This window comes from Mobula birostris, chromosome 5 (genome assembly GCF_030028105.1).
Source record: "Mobula birostris isolate sMobBir1 chromosome 5, sMobBir1.hap1, whole genome shotgun sequence".
Taxonomy (NCBI): domain Eukaryota; kingdom Metazoa; phylum Chordata; class Chondrichthyes; order Myliobatiformes; family Myliobatidae; genus Mobula; species Mobula birostris.
In genome coordinates this window covers 135,851,430-135,874,197 of record NC_092374.1, presented here as the reverse complement: position 1 = coordinate 135,874,197, position 22,768 = coordinate 135,851,430, and the positions used below count along the sequence as shown (strand labels likewise).

Here is a 22,768-nt window from a genome sequence, read left to right as displayed (position 1 = left end):
ATCTGATAGGAGAGGGGAGTGGACCATGGGAGAAAGGGAAGAAGGAGGCACATCAGGGGGAGAGATTTTTTTAAACTGGACAGAGAAATCTATGTTCATGCCATCTGGTTGGAGGCAACCTAGATAGAATATGAGGTGTTGCTCCTCCAACATAAAAGTTGCCTCATGGTGGTGTAAGAGGAAGACATGGTAATGGAAATAGGTATTAAAATGATTGGCCACCAGGAAGTTCTGCTTTTGGCGGATGGAGAAGAGGTGTTCCATGGAATATTCAAATAGGGTTCCTCTAGTTGGGATGTGTCATCATTGTAAATGTATAATAATGTAAATTTACCTGACTATATCCCAACTGTTAAAATAGGTGATTATAACAATAAACAAATACAGTTTCAGTTGTTGTGTTTAAGTATAAAATGTTGTGTCAGGAGAGTGAGATTCTCTTGGACTCTCCTGTGAATAAACACCTGCAGTACAGTATATATTTCCCAGATACAGCTTCCATATGGCTCAGTTTTAGTCAGTCACAACAAAGACCATTTGTACAGCTTCACTAACTTTTATTACAACTATAAGGCATCAAGTATTTCCAAACGGTGTAGCCATTTCTGGTGGAGACTAAACGAATCATTTCAACTGTCTTACATACAGAGCAATATTCAAAAATTGTACTGGTTCGAAATTCAGTTTAAATTGACATATTTGCAAAAGTAATGTAGTATAAAGTTTCCTGTCAACTACTGGACTTCCTTATAAACAACTAAATAAATTTAATCCTGTAAGTGTAGACATGTGATGCAGAGGTTATTGCTTGTGTGAATTAAATACTCTGGAAAAAACTGTCATTGAAGAACAAAATATCAACATTGCCGCAACTACAGCAGAAAAAAGGTTCACGTAACTGTAAAATATTTGAATTTACTGGGCAAGATATAATCAACCATTTCACTGTTCGATCTTAGCATAAGCATTGAAAATAAGTTGAGGAGGGAGTCAGAGACAATCTAAAGTGATGGCAGTCTCGTGCACATTCTATTCAAACCCAACTTGGATTATCCAGCGCCTCACAAAACATTACTAAAGGCCAAATATGTGTCCTCCCCCAAATTTTCAAGTTCTTTTCAATAACTGATAAAACTGACATCATTCTTAAAGGCAAATGTGAGTTTAGGCAGCAGTATATTTCTGTATAATATCAAGTTCAAATTTTACAGAACTAAATGCAGCAAATGGTAATAGAATCTGGCCCAGGAACAGAAGGGTGAATTATCCTGGTGCAATTTTTTTCTGCTGATTTGCAATTTTTTTTTTTTTTTTAGTTAAAACAATCCTTTCCAGAGCATTTCCATTATTACTTGAATAAAGGTGCTCCACTGCCCCTTTCCTCTGCTCATAGTGAAGTCTCAAAGACAATACCACAAGAGAGTAAAACGGCAGAACCATTGGCTTCCATTTGGTCAGTCAGTGTTCCTTCCAAAGATTTCCTTTTCAAGTGCACCTGTCAAAACAAAGAAAAACACAATCCAAAATGTGTTCTTGAATATATTCATAATAGGATCATAATCCTATTGTTTCAAGTGAAATAAAAGTTTAAAATTGCATTTTTCTTAGATTTCTTATTTGATTAAATGGAAGAAAAGAACAAAACTTTCTTCCTGAAACTATTTTTCTTAACTCATTCTATATAAGGCAAATAGATAATTTCCTCATATTTTCACTCCATGAGTAACATGGGCATTCAGGTCAAAACATCTTCAGAATTACAGCTTAGTCATGCTCAAGTTGCTCGACTCTACCCCAAAACAAAGTAATCAACTTGATTGGCATTACATTCAGAACCTCCACCACAGCTGCACTTTGACTACAAAATCACTACAAGAACTCATCAAAGCTTCATCTGACAGTACCTCCTGAACATGTGACTTCTGCCAGTTGGAAAGAAAGATGGCAGGTGCTGGGATCTTTTCATTTTTAATGGGTCAACATCCCGGAATGCCCTCTCATGGACAGTGTGAAAGTACTTTTCATAACACAGGCTCTTTTATTCATGCACTGCAGCAGTTTAAGATGGGCTAGTGTAATTTTTGATGAATTGGACCTAAGTTCAATTTAAGCTTCATAGTTACAAGTAAATTTATTATCAAAGTGCATATATGTCTCCATATACTTTACTACCCTGAGATTTTTTTTTAAACTTAACGGCATTCACAGAAAAAACAGAGAAACGCAACAGAATCAATGAAAATCTACAATGCAAAAAGTTTGAACAGTAAATGGGCTTTTCCCAACAAGTGCCAATTCCCTTCACTGTGCAGTAAATGGCTGAGTTTCAAACTGCGTTCATCAGTGGAAGGTGAAAGATTTCTTTGAAATGTTAATCTCAGGAAAGATTTTCTTGTCACATAACAATGGAACGTTCAGGTGTTATTTGAACAGGAACAAAACATAACTAAATTTGCAACTTATGTTGGTGATTTTAGTAATTAGTTATTGAGCAACACAGTTGCTAGATATTCAGAATAATCCAACAGTCTTTTTATACCTTTTTATACATTAAAGTATTATTCCTGTAATTCAGAAAAGGTTAGAAATCAGCTTCACAGTGGATTATCTAGGAATTAAGAAAATCAGTGCATGGATTTAGGGTGGATTTGACAATCATGATCACTGCGATGCAGTTAGATACATACTATAAGGTGTTTCCAATGCAAAGTGTCTGGAGAGTGGAACAGATAATTAGACACAGGTCCAGTATATTCTATCCTTCATTCATCTCACAAAATACATTTATGTTAAAATTAATCAAAATTAGATACATTTATCTTGCGGTCTCATTCAAAAATTATTTGTGAAAAAGATAATAGATTGAAGAATCAACATCATAGTTCCAATTGTCTGACCTGTATTGTCTTCAAATATAAGCTTCCATTGGGAAAATCAGATCAGATCAGTTAATTTATTTTGATTAATCTTCAGCAATAAGCAATGGAATACAAAACGCTGAAGTGATGGAAATGTAATATTAGTAAAATTAGTTTCTGATTTTGACAGAGTTGGGAAAAACCTCCACATACTGTACTTAGGCATCCAACAATCAAAAGACTCAATCAACCTTTCACGCCATCCAGCTAATGCCATAGAAAACACCTACAAAACATCTGTTTTAATCTTCCTTCACTATCAACTCTGCTCTCAAATGCATCTCCCCCATTTCACGTACATCTGCTCTCACTCCATCCTCCCGCCACCCCACTAGGAATAGGGTTCCCCTGGTCCTCACCTACCACCCTACCAGCCTCCGGGTCCAACATATTATTCTCCGTAACTTCCGCCACCTCCAACGGGATCCCACCACTAAGCACATCTTTCCCTCCCCGCCTCTCTCTGCATTCCGCAGGGATTGCTCCCTACACAACTCCCTTGTCCATTCGTCCCCCCCATCCCTCCCCACTGATCTCCCTCCTGGCACTTATCCGTGTAAGCGGAACAAGTGCTACACATGCCCTTACACTTCCTCCCTTACCACCATTCAGGGCCCCAAACAGTCCTTCCAGGTGAGGCGACACTTCACCTGTGAGTCGACTGGGGTGATATACTGCGTCTGGTGCTCCCGATGTGGCCTTTTATATATTGGCAAGACCCGATGCAGACTGGGAGACAGCTTTGCTGAACATCTACGCTCTGTCCGCCAGAGAAAGCAGGATCTCCCAGTGGCCACATATTTTAATTCCACATCCCATTCCCATTCTGACATGTCTATCCACGGCCTCCTCTACTGTAAAGATGAAGCCACACTCAGGTTGGAGGAACAACACCTTATATTCCGTCTGGGTAGCCTCCAACCTGATGGCATGAACATCGACTTCTCTAACTTCCGCTAAGGCCTCACCTCCCCCTCGTACCCCATCTGTTATTTATTTTTATGCACACATTCTTTCTCTCACTCTCCTTTTGCTCCCTCTGTCCCTCTGAATATACCTCTTGCCCATCCTCTGGGTCCCCCCCCCTTGTCTTTCTTCCCGGACCTCCTGTCCCATGATCCTCTCGTATCCCCTTTTGCCAATCACCTGTCCAGCTCTTGGCTCTATCCCTCCCCCTCCTGTCTTCTCCTATCATTTTGGATCTCCCCCTCCCCTTCCAACTTTCAAATCCCTTACTCACTCTTCCTTCAGTTAGTCCTGACGAAGGGTCTCAGCCTGAAACGTCGACTGCACCTCTTCCTACAGATGCTGCCTGGCCTGCTGCGTTCACCAGCAACTTTGATGTGTGTTGCTTGAATTTCCAGCATCTGTAGAATTCCTGTTGTTTATCTGTTTTAATATCTAAATTTAGATGAAGATGTTCAACATGCATTGCTTTCAGCTAAATGACAGGGATACCTCCTTTGAAGGATGTACCATTTTCTCCGTGGTAATCAGTTGCTGCAGTAACTGGTTTGATGTTAGTCTCATTACAAGTTAATTTGATTTAATATCGCACTTACTCTTCTTGGAAGTGCCATCTTACTCTAAACCAGGATTTCCCAACCTGGGGCCCACAGACCCTTGCTCAATGGCATTGGTACATGGCATAAAAAGGTTGAAAACCACTGCTCTAAAACTACCCATATGGCAACTTAAGCAATTATAACTTCCGTTCCTGAGACTTGAAAGAGTTCTGCATGCCCTAACACAAATTGAACTGGTCTTTTATTACAGAGTAAGCAAAACCTTGGATGGCAGCCCGCCTAGGAGAAGGAAAACTCTGCTTTTAAACCTCTGATGTCTTGCGGCTATACCCACCCATGGGAAAGGCTTTGGGAGTAAAACCCAAGAAAGAAATCCAGAGCCAAGGCCCCTAAGGCAGTTTGATGTTGTTGACAACTTCACTCTGGCAACCTCTGCGACGACACTGGTGCCAAGCTGTATCGGCACTTGCCCTTCCCTTGGACTACATCAGTGATGTGGAGAGGAGGAACCCACTGCATGGGCAACAGCCGATTCTTCAAATCTTCCCGCCCAGGCTTGCGCCCTGGAGAGGACACAGTTGCATATCCATGATCCCCTGGGATTGATGGCTGCCTACTACTCTAAGCAAAACCATCCTCTCTATACAAATGTTTTATTTTAAACTGCACAATTTTAATTGCTTTCACCTACATTTCAAATTTCTTACAACATTTTACCTTGCAGTTATATGATTAAAGCTCCAAACACAAGAGATTCTGCAGATGCTGGAAATCCAGATTAACATGTACAAAATGCTAAAGGAACTCAGCAGGTCAGGCAGCATCTATGGAGATGAATAAACTGTTCGACATTTCAGGTCCAGACCCTTCATTGGGATTGGAAAGGAAGGAAGAAGAAGGTGGGGGGAGGGGAAGAAGTACAAGCTAGAAGGTGATAGGTGAAACTTGGGGGTGGGGGAGGGGGATGTGCTACGAAGCTGGGAGGTGATAGGTAGAAAAGATAAAGGACTGAAGAAATAATCTAATAGAGAGGAGCATGGACCATGGAAGAAAGGGAAGTAGATGGGGCTCCAGGGAGAAGTGATCAGCAAGTGAGGTGAAGAGGTAAGAGGGGAGCCAGAGTGGGAAATGGGAAAAGAGGGAAGGGGGAAGGGGAAAAGTACCAGAAGTTAGAGAAATCGATGTTCATGCCATCTGGTTGGAGGCTAACTAGATGGAATATGAAGCGTTGTTCCCCCACCCTGAGGGTGGTCTCATCATGTCAGTAAAGAAGGCCATGCATGGACTGATATGTTGGAATGGGAATGGGAATTGGAATTAAAATGATTGGCCCCCAGGAAACCCAGCTTTTTGCAGACAGAGTGAAGTTGCTGGATAAAGTAGTCCCAATCTACATAGGGTCTCAACAATGTAGAGGCTGCATTGGGAGCACTGGATACAGTAGATGATCCCAACAGATTCGCAGGTGGAGTGTTGCTACACCTGGTAGGACTATTTGAGGCCCTAAGGTAAGGGAGGAGGTGAATGGGGCAGGTATAGCACTTATTCTGCTTGTAGGGCTAAGTTCCAGGAAGAAGGCTGGTAGGGAGGGAAAATAGACAAGGGAATCATGGAGGAAGCGAATCCTTGTGGAAAGCAGAGAGTGGGAAAGAGATAAAGACGTATTTGGTTGTAGGATCTCCTTGGCAAAAGTTGTGGAGGATGATGTGTCAGATGTGGAATGCTCATGGGTGGTGGGTAAGGACAAGAGGGACTCTATCCCTGTTAAGGTAGTGGAAGATGGGGTGAGGTTGGATGTCTGGGAAATAAAGGATATGAGGGTGAGGGTGGCATCAATGGTAGAGGAAGGGAAACCCCGTCCTTTTGTAAAAGGAGAACATCTCTGATGTTCTGGAGAGTCTTGTCCAGTTACAGATATGACAGAGACGAAGGATCTGAATAAACAGAAAGGCATTTTTACAGGTGGGACAAAATATAGTCAAGATAGCTGTGAGAGTCTGTAGGTTTATAAAAGATATCAGTAGACAGTTTGTCTCCAAAGATGGAGACAGAGAGATCGATAAAGGGAAGAGAGGTGTCAGAAACGGACCAAATGAATTTTAAACTCCTAATTAAACTCTGACTATGCAGCAGTGTACAGGCAAGACCTGCTAGACACACTCAACATTTTAACTAGTGACTCATAAGTTTGCACTAAACCTATCAGTCATTCAAACAAGCTAGTAAATTCATCATTCCATAGAGTTGAGGGAGGGAAAATAGATCACAAAGCTAGCAGCCTAGTTGGTAGCACTTAACATGCTGTATAGTCACATCATTGCATTGCACTCCCCATCTGAAGCTCATTGGACAGACTAGAGATACATTTCAAGGCAAGCTTACTTGCTTGTCAGTTTGTACGAAACCACAGCACACAAGATTTCAAGTAGCCCCGTTTTCCAAGCCATTGTATAAAAATGTCTAAAATATCTCCAGTACATATTCCCTGGCTGCTCAGGTCAGGTCTATACAGGATAAATCTGGTAAATAATTTTCTCAAGCAACAAATCTGCATTTACTAAAGACCAAAGCAAGCTTTTACTTTCCATCGTATTGCTGGCCCCATTGTTTATGCAACTACTTAGAGAAGTAATGCACGGGAGAATTTAAAGCAAATGTCTTAACACCTTTCATTGCACAGAAATTGTAATAATTATTGATCATACATGCTGATACATTTTAATGCTTTATCAATATCAAATAGTATGAAGAAAGTATTGCTATGATAAGTAAAATCATTTTTGCTGTTGAATTGAAAGATAAATGAAAAACGGGGTAACAAAAGGCAAGTAAATCTAGTTCCTGCACAAGGATTTCTCATTTTCTAACATGAAATGAACAAAATAGGTTTGACAGTAATATCAGATTAGAACCAAGACATTGTCAGAAGCATGACTGACAAGTGTAGATACCTCAGTATTATTTGTATTAAATCTCTGCATTGAATTTGTTGCGTAAAGCAATTTTTTGAGTTGGTAAATCAGTGCGATGAAGAGAACGACTACAATGAAAAAAAAAGCAACCAGACAATGACCAAACCAAGCAACATTCTGAAAATGTAAAAAAGTGATACTGAAGTAATAAGGTAGTCATATGCTGGGCCTTTCAATTATTATAGTCTATCAAATTCTACTTGTGCTGAGGCAGATGTAGGTCCTCCGATAAACGAAAAACCTGAATAAAAAGGAAATGAAATAATATCAGGTCTTACTGTTTTTTAATGGCCACATTCTAGCCATTTTTCACACTTCCTTGGCATCTCTGTTCTTTGACAAGTAAACATAACACAAATGAATTGATGCCAAGGCTACTTCAACTTTATCTGAAATGTATTCAGGAGAAAGAATACATTAATAAAAGATGTATTTACACAACATATATAAAATCTTTTTCCTTTGATCTTTAGAGTGTAGTCAGTTGGTTAAAAATATGACTATCAAATCCTGGAATTAATCTGATCTCTGTCTGTTCTGGTCGCCTTTAATACAGCTTGACATAAAGGCTTATTGAAAAGCAGATCAATTTTGAACTTTAAATCAAGTACTTCTCAAAGAGGCATGCTATTGCACAACTATTTTAAAAAATGAAATTATTTTGTTTTTCTAAGGAATACGGCAAGCAATCAAGCAGGATTTGGCAACAGCTTGGAATACTGGAACTTTTTCCCACCGTCCTTTTGTAGCCCTTTATTTACCACCATATTGTAAAAAATTTTAGCAACTTACCAAGCTGAAAACTAACCTCTTATATTCTTAATTAGAGCTAGTTACCAGCGACAACTTGCTGACTAGGAGCTTTGGAGCCAGAATACAAAAAAGATGCATTTCCTGATGAAGTGATACATTTAATTGTACAAATTGCAAAGGCCAGGAAGAAAGTAATACACAATTCTCAAGCATAGCAAATAGAGAACACAATTAATACACTGACTTGACTAATTACAATTAACAGCAGAAAAAATACCGTGGTTTACTAAAATGTTTGTTATGAGGGCAGATTTTCTGAAGCTCTGTCTGTAACTGCTAGTATTTAAACACCTTCTCTGCTTGGAAGGTCAGCAATGCAGATTACACTTCTCAGCTGAAGTCCCTGTAGGACCTGTGCTGGCACGATTAGCTCTCCATAAAATTACAAGGGCGAGTAGTTTTTGTTTTCATTTCTGATCACTTTTCATTTTGCAACTAACCAAACCCAGTCTTGTCCGTACCTGACATCAAAATGATGAAATATGCAGCAGGAGCTATAGAATATTACTGAGGAGTAATACTCTCATAAACTCAGTCACACAAACCCATGAAAGCTCAGTTACTTGAAGCACTGATCTCGATCTCTCTACAAGGACTCATATGAAGGAAGAGCTGGCTGCTGTAAGGCAAAAAGGAAATCACTGGAAAATGTAGCGTTCCCAGAGTGGTTTCCCTGAAAGCTGACAACAAGGGATCCTACTGGCTTTCAAAATTGTTCAACAATGCCATTGGTACAGTACATCATGTATCTAAAAACCTTGGCCAGAAACAATAATCGGTCATTATCATATGCAAATATGGTAAGTCAACCAATGATCCAGGAATCTACAGGCAACATCCCTCTTGTGCACCATCTACAAACTTCGAGATCACATCAAACTCTGAAGAAATATTGCTGATTGTAAACTGGTAAAAAGCTTTGCATGTCCAGGAGATGAATTCCTCACTAGAGGTACCCAGCCTCTGACCTGCCCTTCAGTCCACATGTGGCTACTCCAATTTCATTTCTGGACAACACTGACTCCCTAAGACTTTTTTGGTGGAAAAGTTGGAGATGGTCAATCCCATTATGGATGCATATATATTAGACTAAAAAAATCAGAGAGCTTTCTTTTAAACTAAGAATAATAAGTCTTCTAATAGGAATTTGAGGAGAAGATATGTAAGCAAATCACAAAAGTAAAAGGAATAGGGTTATAGTATTGAGGTATTTTAATTTTCAGAATATTAGAAGGGATTAGAGCTTAGATGGAGTGGAATTTACTAACTACATCCAGCACAGGTTGTGAGATATTATGTAGGTAGTCCTACTGCTGAAGGGGTTATGCTTCATATTATCTTAGGAAATTAAACCAGGCAGATAGTGAAGGTGTTGGTTAGAAAACACTTTGCAAACAATTCTGTAAGTTTCAGGGTTCAAGATTAAAATCAGAATCTGGTTTATTATCCCTGACAGATGATGTACTTTTTTGATTTGTGGCTACAGTATACAGTATAAGGCATAAAATTTACTCTAAGTTATAATTAAAAAATGTTGCAAAAGAGGAAGAAACTGTTCCTAAAACATTAAGTGTGGGTCTTCAGGCTCCTATACTTCCTCCCTGATGGTAATAATGAGACGAGGACGTGTTCCAGATGGCGAGGGTCACTAATGATGGAAAGGGATAAAGTTGGTCAGTTAAATCATTAAATTAAGGTAGACTGTATTAGAGAGGACATGAGGATAGCAGATTGGGAGCAAATACCTGCGAGTAAAACAATATCTAAAACGTGGGATATTTGGAAGAGAGAGTTAGGAACAATTCAGGGACAGCGTGTTTCAGTAAAGATTAAAGAAAATGGTGGCAAGATTAGGGAACCTTGTATGACAAAGGTTGTTAAAAGGTGACTTAGGAAAAATAAAGGAAGCATAGGGGAGATATAGTCATCTACAATCAAGCTAGTCATTTGAAGAATATAGAGGGTGTAGGTGAGCAGCAATATTAAGGAAAACCTTAAGTTATTCTATATTAGAGCAAGAAGATAGCGACGGATAGAATATGTATCCTTTGGGACTGAAAGGGTAATCTATGTGTGGAGCCAGATGATGTGGATATGTTTGTACATGAATACTTCTTGTCTGTATTCACCAAGGAGAAAAATGTGGAGGATTGCATGTTCAAGGGTGGATTCATTGATTGTCTAAGCCATGTAGGTACTGAGAAGGTGGAGGTGGTAGATGTCTTGATTTACATAAGGGAAAGATGAGATCTATCCGAGGAAGCCATAGGAAATAAAGGACGAGACTGCAGGGACTGTGACAGAGATTTCTGCATCTTTGTTACCCAGAAAAAATACAAAATACTGGAGGATAGCTGATGTTGGTCCTTTATTTAAAAAGGGCAGCAGGGATAAAGCAGGTAACTGTAGGCCTTATAATCAGAGATAGAGAAGTTACTGGAGGTTAAAGGACATAATTTTTGCTCATTTGGAAAGGCAGGGAACGATCGAGGCTTTTACCCAGTATGGCCTTGCGAGAGGGAAATCTTTTCTCAGAGTTTTTTGCGAAGAGGAGGTAACTAAGGTGACCGACAAAAGCAGGGTAGTAGGTGTCATCTCTACAGATTTCAGTAAGGCACTTGACAAGGATCCAGGTCTGGAAGGTCAAGACACATGGGATCCAAGGTGAAATGGACAACTGGATCCAGAAGTGGATTGTTCAAAGGAAGGAGAAGATGGTGGTAAAAATCTGTGACCAGTGATATAGAGTGTGTTGAAAAGGTATTCAGTCCCCACAATTATTTTCACATTTTATCGTCTTATTTTCTAAATTTAAAATATATCAAAGCAGGATTTTTTGAGCTAATCTACAAAACATTGTGCATTATATCAAATCGAAAGAAAAATTAATTAAAAAAACAAAATTGTGACGCTGAAAAACAATTCATCCCCTTTGTAATTACTATGCTAATTTTCCACAGGTGCAATACTGTATATTACCTTCACAGCTCACCCAAATTATTGATATAGAAACTTAGAGGGACACCTGTTTTCAATGAATTCATAAGAATAAACAAACCTTCACTCTGTTGGATCCAACAGTATGATAGATTTTCAAAAGACCAAACCAAAATGAAGACAAAGGAGCACTTAAGACGTCAGCGAAATTATAATAGAGAAGCACAAGACCATACTGAATATGCGGTCCATCGTAAAAAGGAGGAAAAATATGAAACCACAGCCACACTGCCTAGGTCAGGCTTCCCTCTAACCTTAGTTGCTGGAGAATAATTATACTTGTAAAAGAGACTACTGTGATGCCAACAGTCACTCTGAGTGAACTGCAGAAGTCAGAGTCTGCAACTGGAGATGAAGTTCTTGGCTTCACAATCTCTAAGGCCTTCCACAAAAAGGATATTTATGGAAGAGTGGCAAGGACGAGGCCTCGGCTAAAAAAAAGCACATCCTTGCCTGTAAGGACTTTGAAAAGTGTCACTTGGAAGATACTGTAATGATATGGAAGAAGGTCTTGTGGTCGGATGAGACTAAAGTGGAATATTTTGGCTTCAACACTAAGCGATATGTGTGGCTTTATTCAAATACTGCACATCAGCCAGGTACCATGATCCCTATTGTAAAATACGATGGAAGTACGAGGATGCTCTTCAGCAGTAAGGACTGGTAATCTGGTCAGGATTGATGGGCAGATGATTTGTTTTTCAACAGGACAACAACCCAAAGCACACTGTCAGGGCAATCATGAAGTAGGTTCAAAAGAAGAAAATTGATGTCCTTGAGTGGGCCAGTCAGAGTCCTGACCTTAACCCCATTGAACATCTCTGGCAAGACCTCAAGATAGCCCAACTAACGTGGCACAGCTTGAGCAATTTTGCAAGGAGGAATAGGTAAATATTGATCCATCACATTGTGCAAAACTAATAGAGACTTATCCAATAAGTAACAGCTGCAAAAGCCGATTCAACCAATTACTGATCAAAGGGGGAATCACAGACAAGAGAAAATCTGCAGATGTTGGAAATCTGAGCAATACACTCAAAATGCTGGAGGAACTTAGCAGGCCAGGCAGCATCTATGGAAAAAAGGACAGTCAACGTTTCGGGCTGAGACCCTTCCTACAGTTGATGTTTCAGGCCGAAACGTTGTCTGTCCTTTTTTCCCATCGATGCTGCCGGGCCTGCTGATTTCCTCCAGCATTTTGTGCGTGTGGATCAAAGGGGGATGAATATTTCTAAGCTACTGACATTTCAGGTTTTGAATCTTTAGTTTTTCATGCTTTATAATTTTTCCTGATTCAAATAAAAATTCTCAATTAAATTGATCAAAACCCCTGGTTGTAATACAAATTTTTCCGAACAAAGGGTTGTGCATGAATAGTTTATAAGGCACTGTACCTCAGGGACTGGCACTGGGACTTCTGCTGTTCATGATGTACAATAATGATTTGGATGTGAATGAAGGAGCAAGTTTGTGGGTGACGCAGAACATTGCTTAGGGTTACAGCAGGGCAGACTGTAGGTCAGTTAGAATGTTTGGTATAGCACTAATGGAAGTTAATCCCAACACGAGTAAGTACATTTTGTGAAATCAAATAGGGGTAGTATATATGCAGTAAGTGAGGGGGCATTAAGGAATGTACATGAACCTCACAGACCAAGTCCACAGTTCCCTGAAAGTATCAACAGTGTTGAATGGTGATGATCAAAATCTTTTCCCTGCGGGAATGAAATCAAAGAGGAAGGCATGCTTTTAAGATGAGAGGTAGGGGATTCAAAAGGAATCTTTGGGTTAAGTTTTTTTTAAACACAGAGAGTGGCTGGCATCAGGAATGCATTGGCAGAGGAAGAAGAGGAATCAAATATGATTACTACATTTAAGAAGCATTTAGACAAACATTTAAATAGGCAAGGCATAGAAGGAAGCAGTGTTAATGTGGGAAAGTGTATTTAATGTAGATGAGCAAAGTCAGCCTGCAATGGAAACACAACATCTCAGTATAGGGCTTCAGTTATGTGGAAGGAGAGAGTTAAATTAAATATAGTTGAAAGGACTAAAGTGGTATTGGGTGATATTAGAAAATAGATTAGAATAGATGGGGACAGGCCAAAGAGGGACCACAAGGAATACAAATACCTACATGAAATATAAATAAAGTTGGTTCGGAGCATGTATACGGTAATTAGTAGAATAATGAAGCAATGGCAAAAGGGAAAACAGTAGAGGAATAGCAAAGTAGTAAAAAGATATTTGTTACGGACAGAGAAGATACTCTTGAAGGTTTAAGGGCAAAATCAATTAGGTCAGAGTTCAGGAGCAAGAAAGGAGCTACGGTGTCCAAAACTGTGATTGAGATAAAGGAGCAAAACTACAGAAATTGGGAGATTTCAATTACTCCAGGATCAATTGGAGAAGTATTTAAAGTGAAGAAACAGAGGACTTTTTGAAATGCCCAGTGGATAAATTTCATAATCACCTAAAAAGGAGAGGAAGCATAATCAGACAGGTCAATTAAAGTGGGAGAATAGTTGGGGACCAGTGATCATCAAATCATACAGTTGATGATAATAAAGGGGAGCAGCAAAATAACTACAGAGTACAACCTCTACATTTCAGGAGAGCTAATTTCCATGGGAAGAGATTAGAAAGTGTTCCTGGTAAACTGAACCAGAGTATTAGTAAACAACAGTGGAACAATGGGTCATTTTTAAAGAGGAGGGTTTAGAAATGCCATTGCACAACCACTGCCTCCAGGTAAAAATTCAAAGCCATGCATTTCCAACAGACACAACCCAGCATATGCACACAATTTTGTGCGCATTTCTGACTTGTCAGAAAACTTCAGTGTCTGTCTTTTGACAGGTTTTACTTAGTCTAACACCTTTTTCACAAAACAAAAATTGTCCCAAATGACGCCCACAGTAGTGACATGTAAAACGTGCTATCAGTAGGATCCTCGAAGAGATCAGTGTCATTCAGAGAGAATCATATTTACTGAATGAAAATACTGTTACAGTAGTACAGTACTAATGGACCTATATTTAAAAAGCTTTCTTAGTCTTTAGAGCGATTTCTTGCAACCTCAAAATCAGCCTTATGTGTGCCTACAGTGCTTTGTCTGCAGAGGTGATTTCACTGTCATTTTTAGCTTTCTAGCTTCAGGATTGTTCCAGACTGCACCATATGATATCTGCCGCATCATGAAAATTTTCTGCCACTGCTGCATGAGGGAGGTCACCTAAATTCAATACTCAAGAACAGTGGTCCCCAACCACCGGGCTGCAAGGAAACGATATGATTTGGCGATATGCAACGATATAAGTCAGCGGCACCTTTCCTCATTCCTTGTCACGCCCACTGTTGAACTTGAATGCACACGAGGTCATTACCCATGTGAGGTCATCAGTCGGTCATTAACCTGCAACTACCGATGAGTAAAAAACAAACGTCGCTTGAGAGTTTCTTTGGAAGAGATAGTAGGGGACATAAAAGGCCTAACGATGATGTTAACGCAAAGACAGCTGAGGCCGAGACTGCAAAAAGAAAGAAAGCTTCCTTCAACAGAAAATACAATGAGTCGTACATAAAATATGGCTTTATTGCGACCGGTGACTCGAATGCTCCAAGCCCCCCGCGTGTGATATGTGGAGACAAGCTGTCTAATGAGGCAATGGAGCCCTCAAAACTGCTTCGGCACCTTGACTCCAAGCACTCTGCACCTAAAGACGAACCCGTTGAAATTTTTGAGCGGAAAAAACGTGAGCAAGCAGGACAGAAGCAAGTGCTGACAGCCACCACCTCCACAAATGCTGCTGCTCTGAGAGCATCGTGCTTAGTGACTAGCCGTATTGCTAAGGCTAAGAAGCCTTTCACTGTTGGTGAAGAATTGATTCTGCCTGCTGCCAAGGACATGTGCCGTGAACCGTTGGAAGAAGCTGCAGCTAACAAGATGGCACAGGTTTCTCTTTCAGCTACCAGAGTTTCAAGGAGAATCGATGACATAGCGGAGCACATCGAAGCACAGCTGTTGGAACGGCTTAACGAGTCTGGTTTCACTATCTGAATCAAAGAGGTTGCTCCTGAATGCCAGTCTACACATTCTGTCACACACAGGGAACTGCTGGCTCACTGAAAAATGTCACCTGATCTTAACGGCGTATTGAGTGACGTTGTTGAAGTTATCAATCCCATCAAAGCAAAAGCCCTGAACTCGCGTCTGTTTGAGCAGCTTTGCAAGGAAATGGATGCAGAGCACAAACGCCTTCTCTCACACACTGAAGTCAGGTGGCTATCAAGGGGGAGAGCCCTGGCCAGTGTTTTTGAGTTAAGAGAGCAGCTACAGAGATTTCTTTCAAGAAAAGAGTCACCACTGGCAGCACACTTCAGTGACGAGGAGTGGATAGCAAAACTCACTTATCTTTGTGACATCTTCAACCTGCTCAATGAACTGTCTTCAATTTGGCATATAAAGTGTCTGCTTTCAAAGATAAACTGGAACTTTGGGGACAGGGAGTGGACAGGGGCATATTTGACATGTTCCCAACATTAGCTGGGATTTTGGAAGAGACTGAGGCTTGTCACAGCTGGTGCACGATCACCTATCTTCCCTGTCAACAGAATTCGAGCGTTACTTCCCAACTGCAAATGACCCAAGACGTGCAAAGGAATGGGTCCATGACCCATTTGTGAATGTCCCCAGTGAATCATCCATGTCAGCGCAGGAAGAAGATCAACTCCTTGAGCTTGCAAATGATGGTGGGCTGAAAAGTATGTTTGACATAACATCTCTGCTGGCATTCTGGATCAAAGGCAAGGTTGAATATCCTGAGATAGCCAGGAAAGCACTGAAAACGCTGCTTCCATTTCCAACATCGTATCCCTGCGAAGCAGAGTTTTCTGCAATGAATGCAATGAAAACTAAATTGCGAATAGACTGGACATAAGGAACTCCCTAATCACTATATTCACATGAGGAAAATATGCGCTGTGTGTTTAATATTAAATTCATTAGATAAACCTTTTTAGAAATGAAATTGAGTATATTAGCCACTGATAAGTGACTTACAGTTGACTTATCACCTATATTCCGGTCATGATTAACACCAACCCCACTGGTTGCCCGGTCCGCAAGAATATTGTCAATGCTAAACCAGTCCGCGGTGCAAAAAAGGTTGGGGACCCCTGCTCAAGAAGACTTCATCTACTTTTCGTTCAGCCCATAGAAGCAGAAAAAGCAGATTCCCTAAGTAGTCTGCACGTACTGTAGCATGCATTCAGTCAAAACCTAGGAGGTGGTAAAGGATTGCTTACAGTATATTATAGTATGTCACTTTATGTTACCTGCAAAGATTGCAACTGCTAATTTTGTAAAAACTTGCAAGGCAAGCACAGAGAATGTCAGTGTTAGCATAAACCAACAACAGTATTTGTGAAACTCTTAAATGAAGGTCTTGTTCAGTGCTAAGGTGACTCGCAATGCTGTTTTAACATCAAAGGAGGAATGTGAAACAATTTCCAGGCTAAAATTTCTAACTATTATCTAAGTACCTTTTATACATTCTTTATAGTAATGTTTTACATACTTTCCTTTGTCTGCTGTGTCACGAAAGTAGATTTACCCAGAGGCAAGTTATAGACATAGTTATCTTACCTACAGAGAAAGGCAGATTTCCATGCTAGAAATTGAAAAATTTAGATACCAAAGTGCACTTTTCTAAATAATTGCAATTTTTAGAACCCTTCAGATTTCAATTGATCAGCACCAGTGTCTACTATCAGTTCTAAACTTATGTTTGCTCAAAATGTCTCATTATACTAACAAATGTGCAGAGTTTGGTCATTAATGTTAAACATTTTGAATGTAAAAGATCAATAGTGTGAATCATATCATAAAGAGCTTTAGAGAAATTGAATACATGCTTTGTGCATTAACCACCAGTTGATACTTTTGGAGACATTTAATCAATTGTGCATATCACACTATGGTTTCAGTATGCTGCACCAGATAATACCCTCTGGATTCCAGACAAAAAATAAATCTATTTCAAATTCAGTTGAAATGGGCAAGGACAGATCTTCAGGACAGGGTTGAGTATTAAGGGGCATTCAATTCAAACATGCTCTCTCATGTTATCTGTGAGTGGTTGCTTTTAAAAATATATGTATTTTAAATGTTTCTGTGGCTTATTGCAAATGCAGAACTGTATCTTTCAACAGTTGGATCAAAGAAACTGTCAGAAAAGAAAAAATGGCTCAGCACCAACAATTCAAAAGCAGTACATTTCATGCTACTTTGAAACAAGTTGTGTTATATAATTGATTAACTTATTGATTTCAAAACAAGTACGAAAAGAGTTGCAGTTAATCTTCACATGTAACTTAAATTTGTATAGGAAATGCAAACAATGGTTTTTCATATATAACCATACCTCTTTTGCTATCTTTGTCAGAGCAATTGCTTCAGTTTTGCCCAAGTGTTGAACCATTTTGTAGAAGAAACCATCCTTGTTCTCAAGAAGAACATATGGTTCCTCGTATTCAGCTACTCTTCCTTGATCCAGTACCTGTAGGTAACATTTAAAGCAAAAATATTCAAACAGTATAGTCAACGAAAAATGTTCTCGTATCAGACCCAGACAAAATGAATGTGAAAGGAAAAAAGAAAGACAGAAAATTCCAAACAAGGAATCTAGCAACTTTTACTTCTATACTGTGAATGTGTTTTGGGATGTTGGGCCTAAGATCTGACTTGAACTTTTAAACTCAGCTGTCTGGAAATGTTAACAGGTTGTACTGGTATTTTCAGCACAGCATAGTATTTTTTTCCCCGGCGTGCAGCACAATATTGCACTTCCTAGGTCTGAACCTGATACACATTTTAAATGATGAAATTGCATTATATTGATTCAAATCAGACTAGTTATTGGTCAGTCACAGAAAAGCCAGCTTTCATTGCTTAACGTGCACCACTGTGATTTAAAACGAGCATTTTGTTCAATCATCTGCAGAATACTGCTGATTCTGAATCCCATTCCTACTGACCACAGAAAATGTGGGTGATGTCCATTATTCTATATCCACTCTCCAGATCTGCACACCACCATCCCAAAGTGCACCTGACAAGGTGTCAGTGAGTCATTGCCTTGGTCTGCTGCAGTTCTTCTTGTCAAGGCAATCCCAGAGTTCTGTGGGACAGGAAGCTCCAGCATTTAGACCCAATGATATGAAGGTCATTTTGTATATTTCTAGGTCATTATAGAAAGGAATCTGTATATGGTAGTGTTCTTATGCACCTGTACCAGTGTAGCTTAGGTGAGTGACTGGAAGAGTAACTGAAGATGTTACATACTATACACCTTGAAACTGGTGTATGCCAGTGCTAGAGAGAATGAATGCACAGGACTGATGGATTGTCTGCTATGTCCTGCCCTCATCCTGGCAAGTGGAGATTGTTCCACCCAGCAGCTGATTTGTTTCTTGTAGATGATAGAAAATCCCCAAAAAATCACTGGAGGATTTCTAGAGTCTGACCTTTCACAAACAAGAGAAAATCTGCAGATGCTAGAAATCCAAACAACACACACAAAATGCTGGAGGATCTCAGCAGGCCTGCAGCATCTATGGAAAAGAGTGCAGTTGACATTTCGGTCTGAGACCCTTCGGCAGAATCTGATCTTTGCTTGCTTGCAACCACAAGATATTGATGGTCAACGACTCCAAGAAAGGTAGGTGGTCAGATTCTCTCATGCTGGAGACGGCCATTACCTAGTATCCTCATGGCGTGAATATTACTCAGTACTTAACAAAAACATGGATATTGTCTGGGTCTTGTTGCAAAGTCTCCTTTGTTTGATGAGATGTTCATGGAACCGAACCCTGTACTAATCAAACGTGCACACCTCTGATCCCTTGATAGAAGGGAAGTCATTGATGAAGTAGTTTAAGACAGCTGGAATTTCGACACTGAGGTCCTCCTGACACTGAGGTTCTGGGGTTGGGATGACTAATCTGCGATAGCCACAACCATCCTCCCTCGTGCACGGTTATGACTCCAGCTACTGGAGTCCTTTCCCTAAGATGCCCATTGACATCAGTTTTACCAGAAGCTCTGATGTCACATTTGGGTCAAAGGAGTCACATCGCCTCTGGCAGTCAGCTCCTTGTTTGAAACAAGGCTGTGATGAGGGCTGGAGCTAAGCGGTCTGAGATGCAGGCACCTGACTCACCAAGGCTATAAATGCAATAATGCGGATAGATAATTACTAGTAAGCAAGGAGTTGGTGGGCTGAAGGGCTGAAGGGCTCGATGATTTCAAGCCCAAACTAGGCATCAGTGAATAAGTACTGTAACTGGTATCACTTGATAACATGGTTGCCATGGCTTCTACAGTTTGTTGTGATTGACAGTAACCTGATTGGGCAGTATTTGGCCGAATTGGAAATGTCCTGCTTTCTGTCAACAAGAGATTCCTGGGAAGCTTTTCACACTGTTGACAAGATGCCAGCGTCATAACAGCACTGAACAGTTTTACTAGAGATGCAAGCAGTTCTTCAGTGTTGGTCTTCGGTACAATTGGGATGCTTTCTTATCTTGTAATCTTTACTGCATCCACTACACTCAGTTCTTCCATGGTATCAAGGAGAGCTCATCGAATTGGTTGGACACCAGCCACTGTGACAGTGTCGAACATAGGAGGAAGGCGAGAGGCATTATCCATTCAATATGCTGGCTGAACATTTGTGAAGGCTGCCACCTATCCAATTGTATTCACATGCTAAGCCCTGCCATTGCTGAATTTGGGATGTTCTTGGATTCTCCTCTTCCCATTAGCTATTGAATTGTCTATCACTATTCATTACTAGATGTGGTAGAAATGCAAAGGTCTGATCTGATCTATTGGTTGTGAGATTGCTTTACTCTACCTGTGCTGCAATGTATTTATTGTATAGCATATGCAATTTGACTGGCATTTTCACTAGGTAGTACTCAGTTTCAGCTGACTGGTGTCCTTTTGCACATCTCATTGAAAAAATACTTCTGACAGATCTGCTTGGTAAATACTCCATTTAGCACAAAGAACTATACAATGTTGTTTAAGGTGTTCTCAGTGTGAAAATGAAACTGTCTCTGTAAACATTTCTACCAATGCTGCCACGTACAGATGCATTCCTCACGTGAGAGGTTGAGGTCAAATAGGTTTATCGCTTGTGCTGGCTCATTCACTGCCTGCTGAGGACTCAGCCTGTGGTGGTGCTACCATCCTATTCTTGCTGACAGGAGGTGAATGGACAATGTCATTAGGCTCCTCAAAATGTGATTCTGGTACACTGTTCTGGGGGGTGTCCTCCAGTAATCATAGGAATTTCATTCTTTGTTATTGTTTGTTGTATCCTACAGATCATAGCCAGCAGGAGAGAGTCCTTGCTTGAAGGCTTTCAGAAAAAAAGAAACAGAAAAAGAAGGAAGAAGATGAAGAAGCAGCAGTGGATGAACGTCATGGGTACAGAGTAGAAGGGAAGCTCTCTCTTTAGCATGAAGATGGGGACAATTCAATTTCTCTGCAATTCACCAGAATATTCATTTTCTCAGTTCTGCACATCAACAACACAGTCTGTAACTGACTTATTTTGCTAAATGAACGAGATCCACAGACAGCATATATTGCGGAGAAACACGCCCGTCACCACATCAGTGCCAACCCTTTGGCCCATCTATGCCAATCCATTTTGTCTTGCAGCTGCGACAAAACAGGTTTGAGCCTGAACTCTGTTGTTGTCTGTGCGGAGTTTGAACATCTCCCTTCGTGACCAAGCAACACACATCAAAGTTGCTGGTGAACGCAGCAGGCCAGGCAGCATCTCTAGGAAGAGGTACAGTCAACGATTCGGGCCAAGACCCTTCGTCAGGACTAACTGAAAGAAGAGCTAGTAAGAGATTTGTAAGTGGGAGGGGGAGGGGCATATCTGAAATGATAGGAGAAGACAGGAGGGAGAGGGATGAAGTCAAGAGCTGGACAGTTGATTGGCAAAAGGGATATGAGACAGACAGAGGAAGAAAAAGGAGAGAGAGAAAGAGAGAGAAAAAGAATATATATATATAAAATAAATAAGTAACAGCATGTCTGTTTCCTCTAATTTCCTTCCAAATCCCAAAGACATGTGAGTTGGCAAGTTAATTGGCTAGTGTAAATTACACCTGTTGCGTGGGTGAGTGGTGGAATAGATAAGGAATTAATGGGGATGTAATTGAAAATAGATTAAAGTTTTTGGAGAAAGGTATTGTCTTTCAGCTAACAAAATACTCAATCGGCCAAAGTAGACTCTTTCCATGCAACAAGGAAATAATGATGAGGAATCCTGTAAACTTCATTCTAAGCCACATTAGCTCCTGTGGGCCATCAGTGCTGAGACTGCATTGATTAAATTTTCATCTACAATTTTCCATGCAATGATTGGCCATCACTGACTTGCCTTTGATCTTTTACCAGCATTCATCACTAAGGTTGCAGCATCTAGATAAACTTTCCAGATTACATGACATATTCTTACACAGGCTTTCATTTGCATAGTCATATGCTGTTCCAGTAATTTCAACAGACATTCAAAGTAAAGTAATGACTCTTGACCCACATCCCAAACTTCTTGCATGAAAACAGTAAGTGCTAAGTATGACTATTTTGCTGGAAAACTGCTTCATTCAGATCCAAATGTGTGATTGGCAGATTTAGTTTTTCCTTATAAGACCTTGGGTGAAACATAACAGCAGCTTTAAGGAAGCTTGTGCTGGCCTAGCTCTTACCAGAATCCTATCACTGTCGATTATGGTATTAAGACGATGTGCAATTGTCAGTACTGTACACTGTTCAAACTTCTCCCGAATTGTCTTCTGAATAAGCTTATCCGTTCTTTAAAAGAAGAGAAAAATTAAGAGTATAGAAATCCACATAACTTCAGACCTTAGGTCAAATAAGAGAACCCAAATGCCCACCTTGTACTTGACTTTTTAAGGTCACTGCCATGGAAACTTTTCAAAGCAATCTGCATTCTAGTGATTGTGGCTGATTGAATCATAGAAACTTAAAAACACTTAAGAGCTTAGAAAGTGATCGATTAGTATCCAATGTGTAAATCATGCAAAAATCTATTTAACCGCTGTAGATCTTGCCACCATATACTGTAACTATTGTGAAGTTCTATATGCTATTCACATTTAACTCTGCTGTTTATCCATTGTCGGACACACACCTGATGACATCACTACCTGTGCAACATCTATGGCTGCCATTACCAACATATGTTGAAACTTTGATAATTTGGTACTCTTGCTATATTGATGATGAATGATTGGCAACTTTTCTGGACTGGCATCTTAATCCAATTAATTTTGAACAAGCGTTTAATGCACTATTTTTTTTTTAAGATGTTGCACAGTAGTGTAAAATTTCTAGTGAACTTACATGGGAAGCATAGCCGGTCAAGACCACATTACAAGCTTTGATTGCTTTCCCCAGTGACCACTACACCTGAAATTTGGAGTCCAGTTCACT

At 40.1% G+C, this 22,768-nt stretch overlaps 1 protein-coding gene across 1 annotated transcript in view; it reads right to left on the bottom strand.

Annotated features, from left to right (window-relative positions):
- Positions 1–542: 542 nt before the first annotated feature.
- abcc4 (ATP binding cassette subfamily C member 4 (PEL blood group)) overlaps positions 543–22,768 on the bottom strand; it is a 338,193-nt gene continuing 315,967 nt past the window's right edge. The window contains exons 29-31 of the mRNA XM_072258740.1: positions 22,021–22,126; positions 17,652–17,786; positions 543–1,495 (exon numbers count right to left, since the gene is read on the bottom strand). Coding sequence (XP_072114841.1) covers positions 1,388–1,495; positions 17,652–17,786; positions 22,021–22,126 — 349 coding nt within the window. The 3' untranslated portion in view covers positions 543–1,387. The remainder of the gene's footprint in view (positions 1,496–17,651; positions 17,787–22,020; positions 22,127–22,768) is intronic.